This window comes from Seriola dumerili, unplaced genomic scaffold (genome assembly GCF_002260705.1).
Source record: "Seriola dumerili isolate Sdu_G_001 unplaced genomic scaffold, Sdu_1.0 BDQW01000149.1, whole genome shotgun sequence".
Taxonomy (NCBI): Eukaryota; Metazoa; Chordata; class Actinopteri; order Carangiformes; family Carangidae; genus Seriola; species Seriola dumerili.
In genome coordinates, this window is record NW_019174404.1 from 4,317,489 (window position 1) to 4,343,969 (window position 26,481).

The window sequence follows — 26,481 nt, forward strand, 5'->3', positions numbered from 1 at the left end:
ATTGCGTGGGATCAATCTGTGATGCACATATGGTATAGCCTACTGTATTTTATGAGTGAGAAACGAACGAGGAAGAGCTGGGGAATGGAGGCCTTAAATAGCATCGTTCCAGGGATGATTTGACATTGAAAGCAGCTCCACAGATTGCAAACAACGCTCTGAATAAAATGAAACATCACAAATTTTCTCGCTGAAAGGAAGGCTGAAGTTAGTCCTCACCCTCTCTCTCTCTCTCTCTGAAAACCAAAAATCTTGGAACGAGCAAATGTCAAAAACAAAATACTATATATATATCTGCATACAACATATTCTAAAACAGAAGACGTGTACAAGGCGAGCGGACTTGGAGAAACTAATTCATGCTGTTCATTTCCTGCAGGTTTGATTACTTGACCTCTCCCCCAAAACAACTCTCAGACAACTTCAGCTCATTCAGGAGAAACATGTTCGAGCAAGCGAGACTCCTCACAAAATACATCTCTCACCGTCTTAACCAAATGAAACTCTGTGTCTATTAGGTCATCAAGTTAAGGGCGTGATAACTGTTCCCTACAGTACAAGCTAAAGTAGCAACATTTAGAGCTGGGACAAACCTCCAGAGGAGACAAGACCTGCTCTGACTTTGAAACACCTTTAAATCCAGGTTAAAAACTTTTGTTCTGCACCCTGACTTGAACTAATACTCACCAGAACCATCTTGACCTCTATCTTATTTATGTCTCTGTTCTTAACTTTTTAATTTGTTTGTGTGAGGGTTTTATTTTATTTCAATTTATAATATCAACATTTTAACTGTTGCTGTTTCTATGCCATTCTTTCTTTTTTAGTTTGTAAAGCACTGTCTGGATTTGTCTTTGTGTATTAAATGTGCTCTACAAACAGTTCGATCCGATGTAATAGAGCCTGACAATTTGAAAAAGTTCAAACCAAAATGACAAATCCTACAATCAAGTTTTTTTTCCCCTTTTTTTTGGTCATGCTTGCAATCTCAGCTCCGAGTCTGTAGGCCAATAGACCATTTTTGGTCCAGACTAAAATAGCTCACATTGCTCAAGAACTACTGGATGAATTTCTAAAAAATTTTGTTCAACATTCATGGACCCAGAAATTTAAATAATTTGGACTTAAAATCCGGTCAGCCTGACTTTTCCTCCAGTGGCCTCTGATATTTGTGATTTTTTGAGATGAAATGTCTCGATAAGCACATGAGAATTTCAAGAGGGATGAAATTGTAATAATTTTGGTGTTCCTTTTCATGAAATGCCAAAATGATTGTGGTCCAATATTTTTGTTTATGACTAGATATTCCATACTTAATGAACATTCCCACTCGCCTCAAGCTGTATTTTTTCCACTTCACCTGCTAGTTAAGTAAAATGTAAGCAATTGTCCTGTGAGTATGTAAATTCCAGTTTCTAAATAATTAGTGATTTGACACAAACACTGAGCAGAGGCTTTTTCCACCCTGCCAAAAGAGAGATGAATTCTGGAAGGAAAACAATGAATTTTTTGTATTCAAAAAGGGAATAATTCAAGGATTTTGAATTATTGCAACAAAAACTACAGTTAAGCAGCAGACAAAAATACTCTGCCAGCTTTAGAGAGCCGAACCTAGCAGCACGTTTGCTTGGCTGACACCTCAAGAACGAATTGACATGACTGTCCAGTGTGACAGTATCAACAGTACTGGCCATCTGCTTCCCAGCATCACACTCCCCCAGTCAACACTCTGAGAGGCCAAAAACCTACAGCTCTGACGTCAACGACACAACGTACTCGTACAGATTACACATTTATCACACAGATTGATATCACTGCATTTATGAATCATTCTCAACTGAGGTATAATTGAAGACAATTTTAGGCAAATCACACACAAGAGTATTTTTAAATCTGAATTAATGTTTTTATGAAATAATTAATCTTAAGGGAGGACGTTTTCAAAGCAATACAGATCAGGAGTTCAAATATTTGCAAGTTTCCTGTCAAGCAGAGTCATAAAACTGAATATTATCTTTTATCAATTTCCAAAGCGATGGAGCTTCACTTGACGAGTTGATCAAAATGAATTGTCTGTTGTTCGAGAATGTGTGGGATCTGTGTGTGAGAACAGCCATTTCTTTCATCCTCCACAACAGCAGACAGATGGATGTGATGACCAGCACCATCGGGGCGTTTGGATTGGCCCGTTGTACAGGGCTGCATGTGTTCACTTGCTGCATTGCTCTAAAAAAACATTTTTCAACATTTTCTTTTTTCAGTATACTCCCCGACCCAGAGACACACACACACACACACTCACACTCACACTCACACACACACACACACACACACACACACACACACACACACACACACACACACACACACACCTTATCTTCTATGGAGATTTTAGCAACAGGGCAAAATTTAAGTGGAAGGAGTAAGAGCAAGTTAAGGCTTTAAGACGCCCTATTTTTTTTTCATACATGTATTTAATCATTTGGGGTTTTCAGAAAGGAGTTTTGAGTCCTTCTCATCTGGCTTTGTGAATAAAGTAGCCACACATTAATGAAGCGATTCGCAGCATATTAACCGTAGCGAGCTTTTATCGTAGCCTCGTTTCAGGTGCTGCTACTACTCCTAACAGGACTTGAGATGAGCTGAGTCTCCATAAAGAGGGAATGTCTGGTATAAGTGCTGATATGAGCTTTGATGTTCACTACGCCACATTCCCCAGCTTATGCTGGAGGTGCTGTCCCATATTAGCCCATCCTGCCTGTGATCTGACAGGGAGAGGGAGAGCTCGCTGCATGGATGCATTATTCATTACTGAGCCTGACTCAAAGCATCTTCTGCTTTCAGAGGAACTCTACTCCCGGTAGGAAAAAAAGAGAATATTTCAGTTCCATATGAACTTTGTGTATACCATCCATCCTGAGTGTAGCTACATGTTATAACAGGGAATTCAGCGTAGTATTTTCCTCATAGAATTATAGTGTCATTTGTGTGGAAAATGTATTATTTGTTCATAATCCCATTTCATGTTTAATGTGTTTAAATTATTATTATTATTATCATCAGTGTTATAACTATTCTGACTTATTTATTACACAATGTGTAAAGCACTTTGGACTGCCACTGTATATGAAACATACTTCATATTCATATGGCTTAACCTTAATTCAATGAATATAATGTAAAATGATACAGTTGATCAATAGCATCAAGAGCTCCAAAACAGCTACTAAACGGACCTTGTGGTACGATTAAAGCCACGAATAGTCCTTAACGTGCTCAGAAAATGGAAATCACAACCTCGTCTGCTGAGGAACATCGAGTGACATGATCGAAAGCTCCAGTTACGAAATGCATTGTGACGAGATGGTTTCGTCAACTACCTTGATCTTCTTTCACAACTGTGCAAACTCCATCTGCTGAGGAAGATCATGTGATGCTCAAGAACAGTTACTAAATGGACCTTGTGATGAAATTTTTTCTCAACTATCTTTATTTTCATCAGTGCCACAAATGTCATCAATAAATGTGGAACGAAGTCATGAGAGAAGTGTCCCAGTTCTGAGTTTTTTCTCCTGTTTCTTACTTAAACTTTCAGTTTGCCTGATCATTATTTTGTTTGAGTTTCATTTCCCTTAAAACCTTTTAAAAATCAACTGCTGCACTGAGAGAAAGAATTCTTTTCATCATCCTGGAAAAAAAAAAGTTTGAGAACTTGAGTGCTTTTCATCCAAAAAAACATGACAGACAAAACTAAACCCCCCTGTGGGAAAACAACCTCTAACAAACCTGCCAATTAGGAGGAACTCTCCAGCTACTCCGAGCCGTCTCATGGCCATGAGCAGCCCTCGGACTGTCATGCCTTCACAGAAGCAGACAACAACTCGGGCCTTAGGCAGACGCTCCCGCAGCTTCCTCAGCAGCCTGTCGAAGTGCTTCTCGCCAGCGTTGCTGTAGATCTTGTCAGAATGGGCGATGCAGATGCCTTCCTGCGAGGCAAGCTCTTTGAACACTTCCATCCCACTTTCACCGTAGTTACCTGAGAGAGACAAGAGGAGCTGTCAGGGGAGTTTCATTCACAGGAGAAAGGGAAGAATCAATTGGTTTTGATTTATAAGTTCACTCTGGAGTCAGTTTTCCACATTGTTTGAATGTCAAACATGTTTTGTTTTTTTTGCTTAAATTATCCAGGGGAAGTGTGCTGAGAACACACATCTCTTCCTTTAACATTTAAGAGGTCCGTTAGATCCCCAGAGTTATTTTTACGGAATCAAGAGCAGTACAACTGGAGCAAACAGGCTGAAGGTGACCTCAACAGCAGTTTCTGAAGACAAGAGGGGCACTTGTCACTTTGAGGTGGCCTGTCCAGATGTCCACAATCAGCACTGTATGGATTGATAACAGCCACCAAATGACTTAAAATAACTTCATCAAGGCTGTTCTCTTTCTGCCTCTGAAACTTCTAATATGTACGCCTATAGCTCTTATTTCATTGCCAAAACAACATACGGATTATCAACACAGTAAACAAAGAGGGCTTGCCAGGTTTTGATTTGGTTTTTTATCAGCTTGTTACAAACTCATATTCCCTCGGTGTAAAAACAGATAAGAGATTTTCAACGGCTGCTTTAACAGTATTTCAGGTATGCATGACACATCTGACTCTTGCTCATGTGGAAGGAATCTCAATTATTGTAAACTTTGTTCAAATGTATATATCCTCTTACATGCTTATAAAATGTGTTTTCAGTGTATAATCTTGGATTATATATATTCATGGCATAAGATATGCTGACAGGTAATGCAAATGTTTTTCAAATGAGATACAAGGATGTGTGGGAAAATAGCAATTCATAATATAGCTGCAGAGTGTCAGTCTGGACTGATAATTAATTATACAGATCAAATGAAGGTGACCTTATCAATTCATCTGGCCACTGTTTTCTGGATTAAGTGATTAATTATTTGTCTATATCATCTTGTTTTGTCCAACTAATAGTCCAATTCAAACTGAAAGATTTTTAGTTTTCTATCATGTAAAACAGAGAAAATTGGCAAATCCTCACATTTGAGAGGCTGTAAACAGGGAATATTTGGTATTTTTGCTTGAAAAATGATTCAAATGATTAATTGACAAAGTAGCTGTCAATTAATTTCCTGTCAATCAACTGACTGATTAACGGAGTAACTGTTCCAGCTTTTGCAACAGCAGCTGATATCTGCAGGGGCAACAAATTAAGACTCCTGCTGGAAAAACTAAGGAAGAAAATTAACAGAAAAGAAAAGAGAAAATGCAAAGGCATTTTGTGTCTTTTGTGTCTTCATAATATGAAATAGCTCTTTATGGGCTTTGATGCCTGAAAGGGAACCTTACATCCTCCACAAAAAACAGACTTCACAAAAGATAATTTTCTATATCCTTCTCTGAAGTTGCCCTCTACTTATACTGATCGTGGGAATGAGCCTCACAAAAGAGACAACAACTGTCTGCAGCCACCTGCTGTTAGAAATGCAGTCTACATAATGTCATACACAAAATATAACAACTGTTACATTATTGCAGCAAAATGCAACAATATGGATTAAATCAGTGCCTAGATAGTACTTATATATTGTTAAGAACCCCTGTCTCTAAAAAAATATACACTGAGAAGACAGGACTGTTGATTGAAAAGGGCACTCCATTGATTTTTCACATAAAGTTCAGTTTTCTTGTTGAGGAGTCCAAGTCAGCCTGTGATAACTTTTGTGTTTTTTGGTTTTGGATAAAGTTTTCCAAAGTTAAACAAGACTATGTATAAACCTAGAATAAATTCAACAAAATAATCATGCTATTTTAAACACTTTGTTGGCACAGTGGTGGTGTCAACTATGGGCTTAGGGCTACGCCTCTTGTTTCGGGCAGTCACCCAGTTGCCCTGGCTTCCTGGCTGCTTGGGAGCTGCTGGGAAGTGGAGCAGCACTTCCAATTCACTGAGCCTTGCTTCCATTACGGCAATTCATTTATTACTTGTACCATTTTCGCTAAAGAAGGCAGAGGAATAACTAAACATTAGACATACCAAGCAAGAGAAAGCAGGAGGGTGGGAGGAGAGAGAGAATGTAAATGTACGTATGTAAACAGCATGTAAATAACAACATCAGCAACCAGAAATGATACACTTACTGCAGCACATCAGCACAGCAATTGAAGCACTGTTAAGAAATAAAGTGTTTCTATCCACTGAAATATTAGAGGGCTTTTAATTTTACAGTTGCATTTGTATTAACACATTATGCAGTAACTTTAACAGGGCAAATGGGAGCTGATCAAAGCAAGGCTTCGTACTAAAATACCAGTATGATCAATTATATATTAGAAATAAACGCCTACCTCTAATACAAGCCTGCCTCAAATAAAGGCCTGTTGCCTGATGAAAACTGTTATGGATCTTCTTTTAACGCACTCTGATGACATAATGATACTGTTCAAGCCAAATCATTTTGAAAGAGCAACGGCCAATCGGAAAAGTCAAACCAAGTGTAACTTCATCGCTCACTCAACTCTATCACTCAGTCAGTCAATCAGTCAGTCACAGACATTAACGTACAGTTGGCCCATGGCTAATCCAGCCAAAAAATATAACCCTGGTGATGTCATTGCGGTTATTAGGGTTGAGACTTAAGTTTTATACCAGCATGTCTGTTATATAAAGCCATATAACTTATTGAACTTGCCACTGCCAGTTACAAGCTAACAAACAACATAAACAATGAAAGATGCTAACTATGCTAACCGTTCCGATATGTCTTCTAGTCGCCTATTGTAATTCATAACACTATCATTATCAGGGTCTGTCTTGGGCTCAAACATGTAGCTGAGTCTCTCTGATGTTTCCTCTAACACTAACCGTCTTGATACGCCCTGCCCTCTCATCAGTTACCGAAAACTTTGTCAGCACAGAGAGCTAGAGTTTGCATTAGCACGGCCACTAGCACTGTGTCAGCCACTGCCAGTTACAAGCTAACAAACAACGTACGCTTCACAAACACTTACCGTTCTGATACATCTTCTAGTCGCCGCTTTTGGTCACAACAAATTCCTCAAAAACTTATGAGTATCGGTCTGACTGAGGCTCAAACATCTGGCAGAGTCTCTCCGATGTTTCCTCAGCTAACCATTTTGATAAACGTTGCTGTTTCACCTGTTAACTTAGCGCGAGCAGCGGTAGTGGGCGGGGCATAAATCCTGATGCAAATTTCTCAATGAGGAAGTAAGCATAGATGTGCTTACAGCCCCAGTTTTTTTCACCTTTTATGTGGAAAAAAACATGTTAAACAAAAATATTAATCATAGCAGAGTATTTTTACATAGTTTGAAACATTTCTGTTGAGGAACTATCTTGGCCTCTGCTGCTTCAGTTTTGACCATTCTTTTAGAAAAATCTGTCTCTTGTGAGCTCCTCAACTTTTTGGACATGCAATACTGAATCAAGAAATGTGTCTTACCCTCGGTGTGCACTGCAGACACGTAGGTCCAGTTGTATCGTTTGATGATGTCCAAAAGGGCCCTGGCTTGAAGGGTGTCTGAGGGCACCACCCTGAGGAAGTACTTAAATAAAGTCTTGTCACTGAGGTCAATACTGGTTGCAGAATAGGCAATCTGAGGGATGTTAAACAGCTGCAGAAGGTTTTGGACTTGAATTGCAACAGAGCTGGACCCAGGCCCAATGACCCCTGCAATGGGCTTCTTGGTTGGTGGAGGCTGACTGGAAGGAACCCCCTCGATGCACCACCTGGAGCCGTCCTTGTCATCCCGGATGGAGATGAGGGAGTCTCGTATGAACTCGATGCTCTGCTCCAGAGCCACAGAGGAATGCCAACAGGAGTCCCTGATCTCACAGCCCAGGGTGATGTTGGGTAACAAGTTTGGGTCAGAGTTAATCCGATCCAAGGCGTGGAACATGGCCTCCACTCTTTGGATGCCGTACTGCTCGCGGACCTCCCCGCATTTCCTCTCTGCCACCTTCTCAGCCGATGGTTGGTGGTGAACAGAGAAGAGGGCGCCGATTATAATATCCCCGTCCATCCTCGCCACCAGGCGAGAGGCCGAACTCGGCACCACTGACCTCTCATACTTGCCTTTGGACAACACAAATGCCTCAAACAGTAAAACAGGCAAGTACAAAATGGCAGTCAGGTAAATCATATTCGACATTTTGCCACAGGAGCTGAATGTAGAATCATGTCCACTTGGCCATAATGGAGGTCCATCAATCCTCTTTAGGATGAAATGGCAATTAACTCAGCTGCTTCTCCTTCAGTGTTGTCACCCTGCATGTGAAACAAGGGGCATTAATTCTTGTTTTTCACACACGTGACTAGAGCTGCGATGATTAGTTAATTAATCAATTAGTTGATCAACCAAAAATTACCATCTATTTTGATAATCAGTTAAACCTTTGAGTCACTGGTTCCAGATTCTCAGATCCTTTACTATACTTTGTCTTGTATGATAATAAATTGAATATCTTTTGATAGATTTTGATTATTGATTGGACGAAACAACTAAATTGAAAATGTCATATTCAGCTCTGTACATTTCTCACAACATCTCTCTGACAACATGATTAATTGATTGATCAAGAAAATAAACAGCAGATTAATTGATAATAAAACAAATGTCATTAATTGCAGTCATGACAAATTAACCCTCTAGGGGGCCTCATGGCAAAGTCCTGTTGTTGAGCCCATATTGACATACACTATACATGGTAGTGTCATTATTTTCCTCAGGCACACAGAAACCAAGAGCTGAAATGATTAGTTGATTAATTGATTAGACAAGTGCCAGAAAATGAATGGGTAACAAGCTTGACAAATGATTTGTTTAAGTCCATAAAATGCTAATAAATAAATAAATAAATAAAAATCACTTCCAGCCTCTTAAATGTGAATATTTCCTAGTTTCTCAGTTTTCTCTGACAGTAAAGTCATAATGATGATGATGATCGTAAATTAAGAAAAAATAATTGTCAGATGTATTTATATTGAAAAGAATTATTTGTTGCAGCATTACAGTTCTCCAGTGATGGAGTAATATGACCTTGCTCAAGGGTTTCCACATCGAAAAAAGTATAGCAATTTGATAAACCACAACATTGCAACAAAAAAAGCAACAAATATACGCAAAATAAATAAATAAATGAAACTAAATATATATGTGTGCATGGGGTTTTTGGAGCCCCAGGGAATGTGGGGCCCATGGGCAGTTTCCCACTCTGCACAGTTGGTAATCCAGCCTTGGTTGCAGCGCTACATCTTTCATTCATTTGATTTATCTTTTACTGTTGTTTCATTGAGTCAATCACATCATAACTCTCTAAAATGTTAAAAGATAGAATATGTCCCTCTTTTTCTGTCATGGATGACATGTAAAAACAGACTCATAGCACATACATCATGTATTAAAATATGCAAAAAGGCAAATACATGAGTGCATTTGCTATAAAGTGAGTAAAGCCCCTAAATATCAAGATAAATACTGAATCTGGGGAATAGAAAGTTGTCTTTATAACAGAGAAAATCCTTTGAGTTTCAGCACCACGGACAGCTGCCTCTGTTACAGTTGATTCTCTATTTCAACCTGCGACTGTTTCTTCAACTTTTACCCCTCAAACAACACACACGCACACACACACACACACACACACACACACACACACACACACACACACACACACACACACACACACACAAGACTGCGATATGTGCTCTGTCTGAATCATCTTCTCACCGTTTGACAGCTGACTCTAGCTCCTTATTCGCAGCTCTACAACCAGTGTCATCTACATTTTTCCCATCGTCACCTACATGCATATGCATCCCAATTAGAGCGTGAAGCCTAATTGACGGAGCTGACTGAATGCTCGAGCAGGTTCAGGAAATCGTCCTCGTGTTAAGTCGCTGAGTCCGTGTCTGCAAAGCACCGCATCTAATAACTGACATGACTTTACCTACCTGCACCAGGCAGTTCGGGACATAGCGGGTCTGTGTCTCCTCTGAAGCAGCCAGACTGGACTCCAGCTCCTCTGCTGCGAAAACACGGTGGGACTGACTGTCTCTCTCTCTCTCTCTCTGTCTCTCTCTCTCTCTCTCTGTCTCTCTCTCTTTCTCTCTCTCTCCCCCCTTGTGTGTCTCTGTGTGTCTCTCTGCACTGATCATGAGGTGCCCCCTTCTTCTCCTCTTCCTCACTGCATCTTGAAAGCGGGTCACAGTCACTGCAGTGCCCCTGATTTGAAACCATTGTTCATACACGTTACGCCACAACATAACATCAACAACGTTTTTGGGGGAGCACATTTATATATGAATATGGAAATATCCATACAGAGAAGATGTAGGCATTGAGGGAGAGATGGTTTCCTGCAAATCCAGGATAACTGAATCAAATCTTTGCGTGGTGGAAGGTTGTTTATACTGCTAATGAAAAGTGTAAAAAGGCAGTTCAAACTTCAGATGAATTAGTCCTGCGGCGTCGTGGCCGATACTGACAGATGTGATGCACTTTCAACTCGCAGCTGCAGCCCTGAAGAGATCGTGCTCTGCTTCCGCCCTGTGGCTGATATGTGGTACTACAGCTGCAGGCGCATATTTAATTGAAACAATTTTTTTTTAAAGCTACTGATTTTACATTGCACAAATTTGCAATAATCAATCAATAAATAAAGTAATTGGAGAACTAAGAAAAAAGTAATCTCTCCCAAGGGGTTTTCTCCAAATATATTTCTATAATTATTTACCAACCTCCCATTTTTGTAATGTGTTAGTAGAAAATGTGATTTAGGCTAGAATTATACTAAAATCTAACTCAAATCAAAAGATATATCCAGAAAAAATCAGAAATTAAAAATATGGGAGACCAGACACTTACGACTTATATTTACTCCTACTTACTCATATTGGCATAATAGCAAAGAAAAGTGAGCAAATTAGCAGCAGTAGTTGACTGCGTTATATATTCATATTTTACTTTTTCCAAAAGGTTTTATTTTGTTGTGTTTTATGGTAGTGTTGTAAATAAATGGTGTGTGTTCATATATAGTTACTTATTTTATGTTGATATTTTGGCCAGCCCTCTCTTGTAAATGAGATAGTGTATCTCTGGAGACTTCCTGGTTAAAAAAAGTAATTTATTAATTATTGATTAATACTAAAGTTCCATTTCATCGCAGCCCAAGTATTAAACATTGTAAATGAAAGTGGAAGTCATATGAAAGGAAAAACAAAATCGAAAGGACAAGGACAATGACGCAAAGAAGAAATTAGATTAAATAAAATAAACCAAATAAATACACTAAGATAAAATAAAGGCCGATTGAATTTAAACGTGATTTTTAAAATATAATTAAGCGTGCTTTTATTATTGTAAACATCCTCCTTCTCTGACCTCACTTCCTGTTTTTAAAAATGGCGAACATCTACATTGTAGCCGCTAAGTGAAGTGTGTTTTGGTGCATTTCAGCTGAAATATCTGGAGCCACTGCAACATGAAACGACTTGCGATGCAGCGATAGAAACCAGACGCGTTTGTGGGAGGCTCGAAAAGTAAACGTGCTCGTTTTTATCTCCTTGTTTTACAGCCAGACGATAAAATGCGCAGCGACACAGACAGTTTTCATTGTGTAACAGTGTTTATACATTTCAGCTCTGGTGCCTGTCTCCCGTAACATTAACTTTTAGTAAAAGGAAAATGTTGATAACAAAGCAGCAGAGCCGAAATGCATGTTAACACACATTTAACTGCCTAGCTGGCAGCTGAATTACTGTGAGCTGTAATAACGGATACACTGCAGGTCAAATGTGAAGTGACAGAAGTTGTGTGTTTGTGTTATTGTACTGACACGAGCTTAAGGTTAATAGCCAATAACTCTACATCTAGAAGACAATTTTTTTTCTCTAATTTTATTGTTCTGTCTGGATTTGTAAAAATCTAACAGTATTTATTCAGTGTTTCCAAAGCTTTGGGTTAATGTTTGTACCTCTCCAGGCCCGTTCACATCCTATAAATTAAACCTTCTGTGAAGGGAAAATCATGGCCTAAGTTAATTGATCACAATTGCCTACACTAAATCGACACAATACCCCTAATCTTTAATGGTGATCACAAATAGATACTACTTTATTATAGAGTTTAAATAAATCTGTGATGTGTGTAGGAGTAAGTAAACTTTAATTAGTAAACTTTTAAGACCAGTTCTATACCTCACCTGTGATTATCAAGAATGTAGTCGATCCATATCACTGAGCTTTAGGTCGGTCATTTTGTTTGTATAGTTATTTTTATTTCTGAATTTTAAAAGATGTCGTCAGTGTCCTTTTTTGGTGTGAAAAACAAACTCACTCTGTCTATGATATGTGTCATATGCCACTGAAGTATTAATAAAACTATTTAAGATGGAGTCATTTTGTAATCAACACTCCATTTACTGTCCTTGTAGAGTTAAACCATGAGTAGCCGAAGAAAGAGAGCCCCTCCTGTGAGGGTCGATGAAGAAGCCAAGAAGAAGTTGGAATGGAACATGCTGGACGATCGCAAGAACGAGACGATCCAGGAGGAAGATGATCTGACACCAGCCTGCTCTCTTCTTCCAGTCGACCCCACTCCCAGCAGCTCCTTTCTCTCAACCACAGAGGAGGTGACAGAGGCTGCCTGTAGCCGCTCCGTCCAGTTCACAGAGGAACTCCCTGGTACGTCGTCAGAGGGCACTGCCGCCTCAGCCTCTCTGGCACTGACTGTTGTGCCGGCCTCGAAGCTGGGCCACATCTGGAAGTCGCTCATTGGGGAGTTCAGCATCCGTCCGGCTTGGCTGCCACTTGACTGCGAACAGAAAGCAGTCACGCTCCACAGGATGGGCGACCAGCTCTGCCTCAGTTACAGCAGCTGTGATGAGAGTTCAGGGCTGCAGTGGAAGCCTGATGAGGACACTTGCACGGCGGAGTGCAGCCTCCGTCGGATCCCACTGGAGGAACTTGACTGGCTGCAGAAGAGGAGGGTGATGCAGCTCTGCCACCAGACGAAAGAGGAGTCACTCAAAGTAAGAATGCAATAAGCACTCTTAATTCTACTACATTACAAACTGCCTCTTAGTTCTTCACACAACTCGGCACTTATTTTTCTTGTCTTTATTCTTTGTGGTGTTATTTTTATTGCTTTACCATTTATTCTGAATCACATGCATAGTGCCAGCACTTTTACTGTTTTCAACTGTATGTGTAACTTAATTGCAGCTAAGAAAACATGTATATTCTGAAATGTTTTATTGTCAACCGTGTAGATAAACCTGGTTTTAAAAATGTTAGCATTTTGCTGAACTTGTGACATACTGTCATGTTTATGAAGTTTCTAACTTTATGTAAGCTTTCATTTTTTTCTCAAATAATTTTAGGGCATATTATCTATTTATTAGTTAGTTGTTTTCTCAATCAGCCAAATGCACTGTCAGAGTTCAGCTGTTGTTTGTCTGCGTGTGGCAGGTGGGGATTTACCTCTTGGAAACTGGGCTCGGGAAGCCCGACTTCCTCAGCGAGGGCAATGCTCGGATGAAGAAAGCAAATCAAGTAATGCAGAAGTTAATGGAGTATTTCTATGATTTCATTATCCCTGGTAAGTGTCTGGTCCTAAAGTTCAATGTATACCGTGATCACCATGAACTTTTAATGTAAAGCAAAGTGAGTCTTAAATCAAGTATAACTCTGCATAACCCTCAATCATAATAATACACATCCTGTTTGAATTCTCTGCTCTGTTTTTCCATGTAGAAGTTGTCGAAAACGAGGAGGAGGAGTGTGACACCGACCTGGAGAGGCAAAATGTAGAGGAGCTCTATGATTACGTCAGACATATGCACCAAAGAGAGAGCCAGGAGGTGACCTTTGACGTCCAGCACAAGGCTCTAATTCCTGTGCTCAGACCCTACCAGAGCCAGGCCGTCAACTGGATGCTGAGGAGAGAAAAATACAGGAACAATTCACACAAAGGTACCGTAATAATGTGCCCTGATTTCTCTGCTGCACACATTGAATTTTGATCGGTGAATATTGATATCTTCTTTGTCAATAAGTCTTTTAAGATAGAAATCCTAGAAATTTTATTGGTTTTTCCCTTGAGTGTATTAACTACAAATCATGTATACATTTAATTCATTTTATAGCCAACACTGTATTTCTATACTGTGAGACACATTTTCAGAGTATTAAAGTCAGAACAGTGAGAACAGAAATTATGTTACTGAAGCAAAGCAAATGAGATATTTTCAATCTCGTTGCAGAACAATCGCTGCATTTCCTCTGGCGGGAGTTGATCACTTTGTGTGGCAAGAAGTTGTTCTACAACCCTTTCACCGGCTGGTAAGACCTTACATCCCCTCATGTTAAAGGGTCAGTACTGTGTACCCGCACAGATTTCCAGATGTTTGTCTCTGAATCTTTTGCTGCAGCCTTTTTAACAATATAAGTGAATATAATTTATTTTGCACTGGTTAAAACCCTGAAAAATTGCATTTGAAGAACGCATGTCCCTGTCTGCAGTTTTTGTGTGGAGTGCTAGTTCAGTAGAAGAAGTTCTCTGTTGGTTTTCATACAAAAAAAGACATGAAATTCTATTCAGCTCCATTGTTTTGGGGTAGTGGCAGACCTGTCAGAGGCCTCAACATAAAATTAAAATGATCTGCATGGTGAGGCACTTGTGGGAGTATTAATTGAGCCTTTAACCTGCACTTACCACATCTTTTTGTGGATGCATAGCACTTCTGTGTTGTTGTAACTATCTGAGACATTTCCAGCGATGCTTGGAGGTATTTTCGGTTTTCAACATATTACCTGTTTTTGTTTTTGTTTCTTTTTGTTTTTTTCTCACAGCATAATTCGAGAATTTCCACTGGCTGGCATCGAGTGGCCAGGTGGGATACTGGCTGATGAGATGGGGCTCGGAAAGACAGTGGAGGTTCTGGCTCTCATCCTGTTTCACACCCGGCAGGACCTGGAGCAGGAGGCCCTTACCCTGCCGGTGGTGAGGATCAGTGGGCAGCTAGAGTTAAAAATACAGAGTTTATTAAAAACCTAGAATTTGACCTTTTTCTTCTCTTATTTATTTTTTTCTCCCTTTACCGTGGATGATTATTCACAGTCATAGGAATATTTATATGAATTTTGTCAGCTTTTTACCCTAATTTAAAGCACTCTTTATATAAGGCATCAGCTTAATTGTGAAATGGGAAATGTTCTGTATTTTCATGATGATGTATTTCTTGGTTTTGCAGGGAAAATCTGTGAATTACTTTGTTCCTCCTCCTCCATTAGAAAGAAAGAAAGTAATCCGCTGCAAGGTCGAAGCCCAGCCTAAAATGAAAATATCTTACCCTGGTACGTCACTCACAGTCCTCTCAGACATCACAGCTTTTATTGCCTTTTGCAGTTTCATTTCAATTCCCATCAACATGTTGTGTATTTTTCTGCAGCTGTGCGCGTCATGCTGCTCACTGCCATTAAGGAAATGAGATCTGGCAAAGGAGCCTCAGTCAACGCTGTCTTCACCTATATCCGCGCCACTTACGGTTATGACCTCTTAAAGAACCGCAACCACATCAAGAAGACGATGGCTAAGCTGATAGATGAAGGCCTGGTTGACCGGGTTAAAGGTCGTGGCTTGGCAGGGTCATTTAAGCTGGGGAAGAACTACAAAGAAACAAAGAAGACATTAGCAGGAGCATCCAAGTCGGTAAGAATGAGCTGCTTCCAATATGAATCTATTATCCCACGAATATTACTTTGTTGTAACATCTAGCTTTTGTCTGTTTTCTTCTTTTTAGATTACAAAAAACACAGAGGGCACGCCCAGGAAAATGTTTCAGAGACGAGCAAAAGAGAAGGCCGAAGCAGCTCTGCAGAGCTCTCTGACAGAGGATCAAAGAGATCTGAGCCCCCCTGCGTCTGACTGTCCTGTACCAGAGGAAACAGAAACAAAGGACTGGGATGAAAATTTTAGCGAGAAAGCTGATCAGTCGGATGACATGCTGGACACGTCCACAACATCCTTACAGATGTCACAGGATAAAAGTGAGTCGGATACGCAGGACACGCCCAGAATGGACTATCTGCATGAAGAAAGGGGAGAAGCTCCTCAGATCGTTTCACAGGAGGAGACAGAAACCCCCACCAGAGCGTCTGTGGTCCCTTTCAACACCCCAGACTACCGCTTTGAGTGCATCTGTGGCGAACTGGGCATTATTGACTACAAGGCCCGTGTCCAGTGTATGAACTGCCAGCTGTGGCAGCATGCGGACTGTGTTAACTACAAAGAGGAAAGCCTTGAAACTACCCCCTTCTACTGCCCTCACTGCCTGGTCGCCATGAAACCCGTCTCCACCGGTGCCACCCTCATCATCTCCCCAAGCTCCATCTGCCACCAGTGGGTAGAGGAGATCAACCGACACATCCGGTCTTCCTCGCTCCGAGTGCTGGTGAGAAAGTAGATGTAGATATATGAGTCTTTTGGTCAAATATTGAACTAGAGATGTCTTTATTTTCTACTACATTTTTGGAAGTTTGATTTCTACAGCTTTATTCAATAAAAAAATATGAATAAAATCTGACTTAAGTTAAATAAATATTGGATTATAAAACACTGCAAGTTCCGGTAATACACAAAAACAAAAGAGCAGGTTTTGTTTGGTGTACACTGTCTAAATAACAGTGGAAAGCACTAAGTTAGTTTTCATACCAGCTACTAATCACATGGTTTTGTCTTTTGCTAAGCCAAATAAAAGCTGACCAGCCATCTTGGATTACAATACATTTGTTCGCTTCCATAAAGAACAGGCAGAAATGCCTCGGATAAAAAAGTTTGGAGCCTCTGGAGACCCGTTAAAGACCAGTGGGGGCCCCAGACCACACTCTGATCACGAATCTTTAAAAACGAAATCTTTGTTTGGTTTTTACTACGTTCGTTGTCATTACAGCTACTAGTCATCATGGCTAATGTGTGTATTCTGTGAGGCCCAAGAAAAGCTGACCAGTCATGTTGCACCACAAAAGTGCAACATGATCTAACATGCACTTGTGTTTCCAAAGAGCAAACACTGACAAAACTATAACGTTAAATCGATATGTCTTCTGTCACCTCAGGTTTATCAGGGTGTGAAGAAACATGGATTCATCCAGCCACATATGCTCGCCGAGCAGGACGTGGTCATCACCACCTATGACGTGCTGCGGTCAGAGCTCAACTACGTCGACATTCCTCACAGCAACAGCAAGGACGGACGCCGCTTCCGCAACCAGAAGCGCTACATGGCCGTTCCCAGTCCTCTGGTGGCTGTGGAGTGGTGGCGCATCTGTCTGGACGAGGCTCAGATGGTTGAATGTCCAACTGCGAAGGTATGAAGACCTGTGGTTTGGTTAGGTTTACTTCTAGCTATGTGCGTACAGTGTTTTATTTCAGTTTGTCTATTGAAACGTTGATTTATGCTCTCTGTTATTCTCCTGTCAGGCTGCAGAAATGGCTCTGCGTCTTGCATCTGTCAACCGCTGGTGTGTCAGTGGCACTCCTGTCCAGAGAGGCTTAGAAGGTAAAACCAAGAAAATCTTTACACTGTAAAAGAATTATCCCTAGTAACAACGCAGACTTTGAATATGAGGATCTGTGATAGTGTCTAGAGAGAGACAGGAAACATTGGTAGAGAGAGGGGTATGACATGTTGCTCTCTGTCCAGATCTGTATGGACTTGTCCTTTTTTTGGGAGTTGACCCGTACTGGGTGAAACACTGGTGGGACCAGCTGCTTTATCGCCCTTATCGACGTGGAAACACCGAACCTCTATACAATGTAATCGCTCAGTTACTATGGCGATCGGCTAAAAAAGACGTCATTGATCAGGTAGGTTTTCAAATTCTCTGTGATTATGTTTAATTCAAAATTCTCAAACTTTCGCATAAATCTTAACTACCACTTCCAGTGCTGTGAATTTTTTTTTTTAATAATGCCATAACAACACATTTCAGGGTTTGTGCGCATGTCAGAAAGCGTTTGATGATCCTATTTCCTTCTTATCTTCTTCTCCAGATCCAGATTCCCCCTCAGACAGAGGAGGTGCACTGGCTGCACTTCTCCCCCGTTGAGGGTCACTTCTACCACCGTCAGCACGAGGTCTGCTCCCAGGACGCTCTGGTCAAACTCAGGAAGATCTCCGACTGGAGCCTGAAACTCGGCAGCCTCGACCGCCGCACCGTCAACACCATCCTGTGCCCGCTGCTGAGGCTGCGTCAGGCCTGCTGCCATCCACAGGCTGTGAGGGGGGAATTCCTGCCTCTGCAGAAAAGGTAGATGACCCTTGATATTATGTTTCCAAGGCACTTGTTGTGGAAGAGAGGTCTTTTTCTGAAGGCAGCTGCACCAGTTAATTAACAATTTGCTGGACTAAATAGAGTTTCACAGCATTAATAACGATAAAAGATCGCAGCAACCTTTTTTATCAATTACACGGCGTGCAGTTGTGTTTGTTTAAAGCTGACCCGTTCTATGTAATTTGCGTTTTGAGGGTTTGTTAAGTGGGTTTGTCTGTCTCCACCCCAGCACCATGACGATGGAGGAGCTGCTGAAGTCCCTGCAGAAGAAATGTCGAGTGGAGTGTGAAGAAGCTCACAGACAATTGGTGTGCGCGCTCAATGGCCTGGCTGGAATCCACATCATCAGAGGTATAAAACCCCACTTCTGCACTTGTGCTCACTCCGCTCCCAGTTTCCCATGGGAATCAGTTCAAACAAAACACAAGCCTTTATGTCTCACAACACTTTCTGTAGCAAGACGCTTTGTTGAGGCAAGTCTCAGTAAGGCCATACGTATAATGTGGCTGGTTTTCTATAGCGCGTCTCATTCACTCTACATGTGACGGACACGTTGAGGGTCACTAACCGTTTGCTTTGCCGCCTGCAGATGAGTTTGTAGAGGCCGTGGAGATGTATAGAGAAGTGCTTCGTTCATCAGAGGAGCACAAAGGCAGACTGAAAACAGATTCATTACAGGTACGTGGCCTCATCATGTTCACGTCTTTTTCATGTGTCTCATTGCTGAAACAACCCTGACAAACCATCTGCTCATATCGGATGAATAATTGCATCAAATTAGATTAAAATAAAAGCTTTTGGTTGAAAGTATATTGATCCCTGATGGATAAAATATCTGTGTCCAAAACAGATACTCCATGACTTTATGGTCTATGTATAAATAAAAAAAAGTTATATTACTTTTGTGTGTTTTTTTAAATAGAGACTTCATGCTACCCATAATTTGATGGAACTTCTGAGTGCAAAGCATCCTGGGATACCTCCTACGCTGAGAGATGACCGACTAAGTGAGGAGGTAATATATAAATATTTCTCATTAGCGGTTGGGAACGAGGTTCTTGCACGCTAATGTCGGTTGTTCTTGCAGAGCTTGCCTCCTGTCGCTCTCATCCTCTGTGTGTCTTTAGGCTGTGCAGCTGCGACAGCACTACATGACCAAATATGACTCTGAGGTGGCAGACGCCCATCAGGGCCTGCAGCCGGTGCTACAGAACATCAAAGAGCTAAAACGCAAAGTGAGAAACTTCTTTCTTCCCATTGTGTTACACAGAATTATAAATAATCCACCAAATGACAATATTTGGACACACTGAAGTTAAATTGATCTGTATTTGGAGAAATATTATAATGAAGACAGACCCAAAAACTTCATTTCTTCATATGTCAAATTGTAAATGGCAGTTTTTGCACATAATCTAGATTATCAAAGAGATTCAATGAAACAAAAACACAACCCTCTTTTTCAAGGTCAAGCTGAACGCTCCCTGGTGGCTGGATGTCATCCAGAGGGCAATCCGCTGCTCCAACGACGACGATCTGGTGTCCCGCATCAAGAACGAGCTGACATCCAGCTACAAACAACAAGCCAGCAAGCTCTCCATGGCTGACAAGTACAGAATTCACTTTTTACAAAAGGAGATTATAGTTGATAATTATCCTTAGACGAACATGTAGTAAAAAGCGAACGTGCTGTCCTGCAGGTTCCGTGACGCCTGTGGTTTGCAGTTCCTGCTCACCACTCAAATGCAAGATCTGATGAAATCCCAAAAGACTGTGCAAGACGCAGTGAAGAGTCTTGAAGGCCCAGCTTCACAGAAAGTGATTGATGAGGTCACCATTTGTCACCTCAGGCCTATGAGGCTGCCGCTCAACAAGTAAGACGACAGCATTTTGTCTCTTTTGTCAACATTTCATCACAGCTTTTGAGTGTGTTTCATAACTCTCAAGGAACTAAAATGTATTTCTATAATGACTGATATTCCTCTCGTGTCATATTCCAGCTGTGTCTTTTGCAAAGCTGATGAACTTTTCATAGATTACGAGTCCAAGCTGTTTTCTCACACGTAAGTAGAACAATATTTTTAGACCTTTCAGATCTTCAGTTTCATTGCATGAAAACATAGTGTTGTAATTGGAAAAATTCCCTCACAGGGTGAAGGGTCAGACGGCCATCTTTGAAGAAATGATTGAGGATGAAGAGGGGCTGGTGGACGACCGTCTCCCCACCACCAGCCGAGGACTCTGGGCGGCCAGCGAGACCGAGCGCACCCTGAAGGCCATCTTGTCTTTTGCCAAAGCTAAACGCATGGATCCAGAGCTGGTGGAGGAGGGAAACACTTTCATGGAGCTGTTTGAGAACTGGAAGAAGGAGTACAAGGTCTGTACACACACTCACAACCCATGTGTTTATTTTCAAGCAGGCACAACCTGTTTAAAAAGCAAAGTACAAGTTACACGAGATTCTTCTACAACAATTTAAAAAGCGGCACATCCTCTTTCTGCACAGGACTGTCGGACAAAATAATGTCGAGGGTTTGTGAATTTGAATGGAACTGAATGGTTTAAAACTGGGTTTAAGATTCAATATACTGTGTGTGCTTTTAAAAAGTGTGTTTTTGTGTGTTTTTGTTCAAGAAATGACATGTGCATGTGCAGTTCATTACAAAGAGTTTAGCACAGGATCATGAGGCATTTTGTAAATGTTATAATGTATTATAAACAGTCAGTCAATAAAAAAACATTATTTAGGCCACTGTTTTGATCTTCTAACTATCTATCTGATCTTTTACTAAATATGTTTCATTTTGCTCAAATGTACAACAGACAACTTGACACATTTACATTATTTTCTTATCTACTAGTGATGCCTCTGGAGAATTTGAATCAGTAAAAGAGTAAATCGATCACCTCAGGTTGGGAGTTTGTCTTCCTGGAGAGCGTAAAATCAGCAGATCACTCCTGCTGAGAGTCATGGTCATTCAGTAGGCATTTAGAAATGATTGTACCCCCTTCAGCAGTGCAAATATAAGTGTAATAGGCTGGAGTGAAAGCTGCCTCTGTCTCTCCTCAGGTGCTGCATGAGTACTGGATGGTGCTGCGCAATCACGTGTCAGCCATCGATGAGTTGGGTATGGCCACAGAGAGGCTCCGTGTGCGTCTCCCCGACGAGCCGAAGCCCAAACTGCTGCACATCATCGAGCCGCATGAGGTGAATGACAGACAACCACACACCTCTGTTATTACAGCTTGCTTATGTCTGTCTGTTTGTTTAAAGGGTTCTTTAAAAAATTAAGTCAGTTTTATTTCTAAAGCCCAATATCATTAATCACAAATTTGGGGCTTTAGAATCTGTACATACACATGACACCCTCTGTCCTTCGACCCTCATTTCAGAAAAACAAAAAAAGTCTAAAAAAAAAAAAAAAATCCTTGATCAGGTTTTTTAAAATCAAGTGTTTGTGTTTATGTTCTTAATTTCCACACCAAAAGGAATCTAGATTTGCACGGTCAATGTTTTCACACTCATTGTTAATGTGCTGATGCAAACGTGCACAGTCTGTTCCTGTAGCCGACATAACTAGCTTCCACTGATGTAAACTCTTTGACTCTTCGTGGAGCGGAGGTCTGCTTTGGATGATTGTTTCCCAGTGAGCTACAGTGTAATTGTTGTAATGAAAGGGTTGATTAAACATCAAAATGTTATTTTATTTTTTGAATTCTGTAACTAACATGAACATGAACATAATATCCTCTGCTGAGAGCATGCAGCAGAGCACTGCTGAAAAGAATGTAATATTCTGCTTTAACTATTTTTATTGCATTCCTGACCTCTGCCCTCGACTGTTTTGCTTCCAGGTGGAGCAGAACAGAGTCAAGCTTCTGAACGACCAGGCAGTCGCCAAGTCTCAGCTTCAAAAGAAGCTTGGCCAGTTTCTGTATCTCACAAATCTGGAGAAGGTAATTTACCCTTCATAGGAACAACAAAGTACATAGATTCTTCAGTGGCTCATTCAGAGACTCCATCTCAATCATTGTGATATGATCTCACTCTAAATAACATAAATTCCTTTGTTCCAGTCTCAGGACAAGTCCACTGGAGGTCTGAACCCAGAGCCATGTCCCATCTGTGCTCGGCCCCTGGGACAGGAGGTGAGTATTGTTTAGTTGCAAGAAAGAAATCTTCAGGGTTTTACGTAATTTATTTACGTCCATGTTTCTTTGCTGACAGTTTCACGAAGGCTCTTGTCTCCTCTCTTTTCCAGTGGGCCGTGCTGACTTGTGGCCACTGCTTCTGTAACGAGTGCATCGCTATCATCGTGGAGCAGTACAGCGTGGGCTCAAGGCGGCGTGCCATCAAGTGCGCCATTTGTAGGCAGACCACGTCCCACACAGAGATCTCCTACGTGTTCACCACACAGTCGTCCAGTCAGGACCAGGACATCCCGGTCAAGGTCAGTCAGCATCTTCGTATAAAACAGGCCCAGGTCTGGCTTTTTATTTTATATGTCACTTATGGCTGGATCCAGATGTGATGATTATTCAGATTTGATTCCATCTGGTTTAATTGTTGCATTTTGTTGCTCACCTGATTGATTATGCCTAACTTTCCTCTTCCTGTGTCTGTCAGGGAAGCCACTCGACCAAAGTGGAGGCAGTGGTGAGAACGCTGAAGAAGATTCAAGTGACCGACCCCGGGGCCAAGTGTCTCGTTTTCTCCACGGTAACTGTGAACCGTCCCTGCTCAGTGAGATGGTAATTATAAGTTGGATGATTTAGTTTGATGACACAGCTTTCGTTTTCTCTCCTGCACAGTGGCAAAGCGTCCTGGACATCATTGCCAAGGCCTTGTTCGACAACAACATGGAGTTCTCACAAATCAATGGGATTCACAAATTTCAGGTTTGACTGTTTCTACATGATGCACACCGCTGTTAATCACACAGCTGCTTTTTACCGCTTTGTTCTATTCTGCACCCTCCGCCACCACTGCTACGCCTTCCTTCACACCCACACAGATTTTTCCTGTCACTTTTAGGTTAAGTTGATTCATGACTTGCAAAAATCCCCTTGGGGTTTTAAAGAATCCCTAATCCTGTAATGGTGGAAATCCAAGGTCGAGATGACCTCCAAAATCCAGCCATTTGTCCTTTTGCTCAAAGTCTTATCTTCAGTATATTTAAAGGAACTCCATTTCCCAGTTTGTGAGATACCCTGCTGACAGACACCCCGTAAATATCCCGTGTCTGTCATTCATATTGACCTAGGCTTCTTATAATGGAGGTTCCTCTCTGGCCACCTCTCTGTTAAATCTGGAACCAGATTTTTATTTCATTTTCCATCAAGATTCAATTAAGATTCTTTAAATTCCCAATAATTTATCCATAGTCTCAGTGGGTCAACCAGGATTAAGGATCCAACAACCCACCAAAAAGAATTGAGTCAGGCCGGGCAACAGGACAGAGGTGTGGCATCCTGTGGAAAATATCAGGGGAAAACACTGAGTACAACAGGAGTTGGATACAATAAAATGTCACCTATCAGCATAATCAGAAACCTCTTGCACGCAAACAATTAAATGACACGACAGAAAACGTATTTGCAGATATCTCCTCATCCAGTTGTGATTATAACAGTCGCATTATTGACTTCGATGTTCCAGGAGAATCTGAGCTCCTTCAAATACGAAAAGGAGATGAATATTCTCCTCCTTCCTCTCCACACGGGCTCCAACGGTCTGAACATCATCGAAGCGACTCACGTGCTGCTGGTTGAGCCCATCCTCAACCCGGCTCATGAGCTCCAGGCCATCGGCAGGGTGCACCGGATTGGCCAAACCAAGTAAGGAGCAGAGGGTTAAGTGTGCCAGTAAACTGCTGTGTTCTTGTGGTTTAGGTCTGCTGATGCAGCAAAATTTATAGCGTACATTTTGTGCAGCCTGCGGGTAGTGAGTCTGACAGATGCAGTTTCTTCTTTTTTCCATAGCTGCTGTTTTCTCTGTGTGTGTCTTTGAAGTTTTGTATTTTAACACTTGCACCAACTCCACTGCTGAAGCCACTACGTTCCTTTCCTGTTGATGCCACCTAGGCCTGTCTACACCTTTAGTTCTAAACTGCTGCTGCTGCTGCTGCTGTTTCTTTTCATGCTAATTGGTGGGACAGTTTGGACTAGAACTGCTTCTACCACACAATACTAGAGTAAGGGGATATGTAAGCACTTTGGGAAATGTGCACATTGACTATTTTGCATAGAGTTGGGTAAGAAAATCAATACCACTCTCATGTCTGTACTCTAAGTACAAAAAAGGGTTTAAAAACCGAACAAACAAAGTGTAAAAATGACATGTTGTGGTTTTGCAGGGGGTTGCCAAAGTATTTCCTGACTGTGGGCAGTGACTTCCTGCAGCACATAATCCCCTTTAAAACCACTTTCTTAATATATAGAGCTCAGACAGGAGAGTGGCATGAAATTTCTCACGTAACTCAGCAAGGAAGCAGATTAGCATATTTCTCTAAATGTCTGCTTAGCTGAAGCTTCATTGTGACAATAATGTCACAATGTCTGAGCAAAAAGTAATTAAACACCACACGCCTCAACCGAGGCTGCACAATCCTTACATTTGTATTTTGATAATGGAAAATATTTGCTATAGAAACTTAATATCTGCATCTGCATTCAGATTTGCATTACAATGCCGAGTGGTAAACAAGTGAGGGATGTGTTGGCCAGATTATGCAGTAATGAATGTAAAAACATGTAAACCCTAATGTCTCATCATGTTGAGAAATAATCCTCCAGCTAAAACAAAATGAAACAAGAAGTCAGGTGTTAAATTCTTTTCCTTTATAGCTGGAATAATCCCATAGGATCATGGCTGTTACCTTTATTTACTTCACTAGTTCTCTTCATGACGAGTGTCCCCTCCCGATTTGTACATTCAATGTAATTTCTGTTTTCTCTTTCCACCAGGCCAACATTTGTTCACAGATTCCTCATTAAATCCACTATTGAAGAGAGAATGCAGGCAATGCTGAAGACAGCGGAGAAAAGGTGAGAGCTCACAGTGTGTGGGAAATTGAAAATGAATTAAAAATTTTGACATCTAAAGGTCGGACGTGGCAGCCGCAAAGTACCAATAAATGTTGTTGTTTCTTTAATTCTAGTCACACCAGCACAGCCATGAAGCACTCGGAGGCTGCAGTACTGACAGTAGCTGACCTCGCTGATCTGTTTACGGAAGATACTGAACCTCTGGAGTGAGTGTGAACACCGAGCCGCACAGGAAGGGACTCCTGCTGAAGACACAAAGGCAAAGACAGCTCGCTCTTTACGCAGTGGCGATGGCCGCACTCTGATTTTGCACATTCCACTTTTTTATATAAGCATCCTGAAGTCATCAAATGCATTTCCAAAAAGGATATTTTAGCAGATCACTGACAACAGACTACAACATGTGTCTTATTTGTATTCAAGATCAAATTTTAAATCTCTTTGGAGTACTTGTGAATTTGGGTCACTTGTCATAGTTGTAACTTATCTGATTCAGTAACTACTTCAGCTCAGTCCAAGTACATATTTGATGGTCATGTTTGACTGGACTGTACAGTATTGTTGTTTGTGTTAATCTAATATAGCTATGTACATTTATATGGAACGTCATTGTATGGCAAGACAGACGAACATGGACAAATCCAGATGCTGAAATCACATCAGTGACTGAGGCATTCTCACAACATTCAGGAAATAAAAATCTGTCGATGACAGACTGTCACTATGTTATGACTCTATTTGTCCGGTGCTTTTATTGTGGTTTCTTCCTTTGCAGTAAAAATGGAGTGGAGGCAGGAAGGAAGCCATTGACCTTTACTCACTTCTGTCCTTAAATCACTTTTACGTCTTTACAATAAGAGCAGAAGTGAGAGAATATAGCAGGATTCTCCTCTTCCAGACAATCTTCTTCAAGCTAATTGTCTGTTAAAACAATGCCGGACAGTTCGGCCTAACACTTGAGCCTGTCTTATTTGCAAGACAAAAAAAGTAGGAGATTCAGTCTCTTGGAAACTAATCTTGTAAATTAAACTCATAAAAGTCAGACGTTTTCTGCCT

The 26,481-nt window shown here is 41.1% G+C and overlaps 2 protein-coding genes across 2 annotated transcripts in view; one reads left to right on the plus strand and one right to left on the minus strand.

Annotated features, from left to right (window-relative positions):
* The window catches only part of LOC111225349 (metabotropic glutamate receptor 1-like), a 25,523-nt gene extending 15,443 nt beyond the window's left edge, over positions 1-10,080 (minus strand). The window contains exons 1-3 of the mRNA XM_022750159.1: positions 9,997-10,080; positions 7,486-8,310; positions 3,787-4,036 (exon numbers count right to left, since the gene is read on the minus strand). Of these exons, the coding sequence (XP_022605880.1) occupies positions 3,787-4,036; positions 7,486-8,194 (959 nt within the window). The 5' untranslated portion in view covers positions 8,195-8,310; positions 9,997-10,080. The remainder of the gene's footprint in view (positions 1-3,786; positions 4,037-7,485; positions 8,311-9,996) is intronic.
* Positions 10,081-11,455: 1,375 nt separating this feature from the next.
* Positions 11,456-26,146, plus strand: shprh (SNF2 histone linker PHD RING helicase). The gene is made up of 30 exons (XM_022750156.1): positions 11,456-11,583; positions 12,477-13,073; positions 13,513-13,642; positions 13,798-14,016; positions 14,307-14,385; positions 14,896-15,046; positions 15,297-15,399; positions 15,495-15,754; positions 15,846-16,496; positions 17,161-17,412; positions 17,525-17,603; positions 17,748-17,911; positions 18,098-18,354; positions 18,608-18,729; positions 18,968-19,056; positions 19,301-19,393; positions 19,506-19,613; positions 19,846-19,988; positions 20,079-20,252; positions 20,379-20,441; positions 20,530-20,755; positions 21,449-21,586; positions 22,234-22,335; positions 22,456-22,527; positions 22,641-22,829; positions 23,006-23,098; positions 23,191-23,277; positions 24,038-24,216; positions 25,345-25,425; positions 25,539-26,146. The coding sequence occupies exons 2-30, from the start codon at positions 12,486-12,488 to the stop codon at positions 25,633-25,635; spliced, it is 4,989 nt and encodes a 1,662-aa protein (XP_022605877.1). The 5' UTR covers positions 11,456-11,583; positions 12,477-12,485; the 3' UTR covers positions 25,636-26,146.
* Positions 26,147-26,481: the final 335 nt, after the last annotated feature.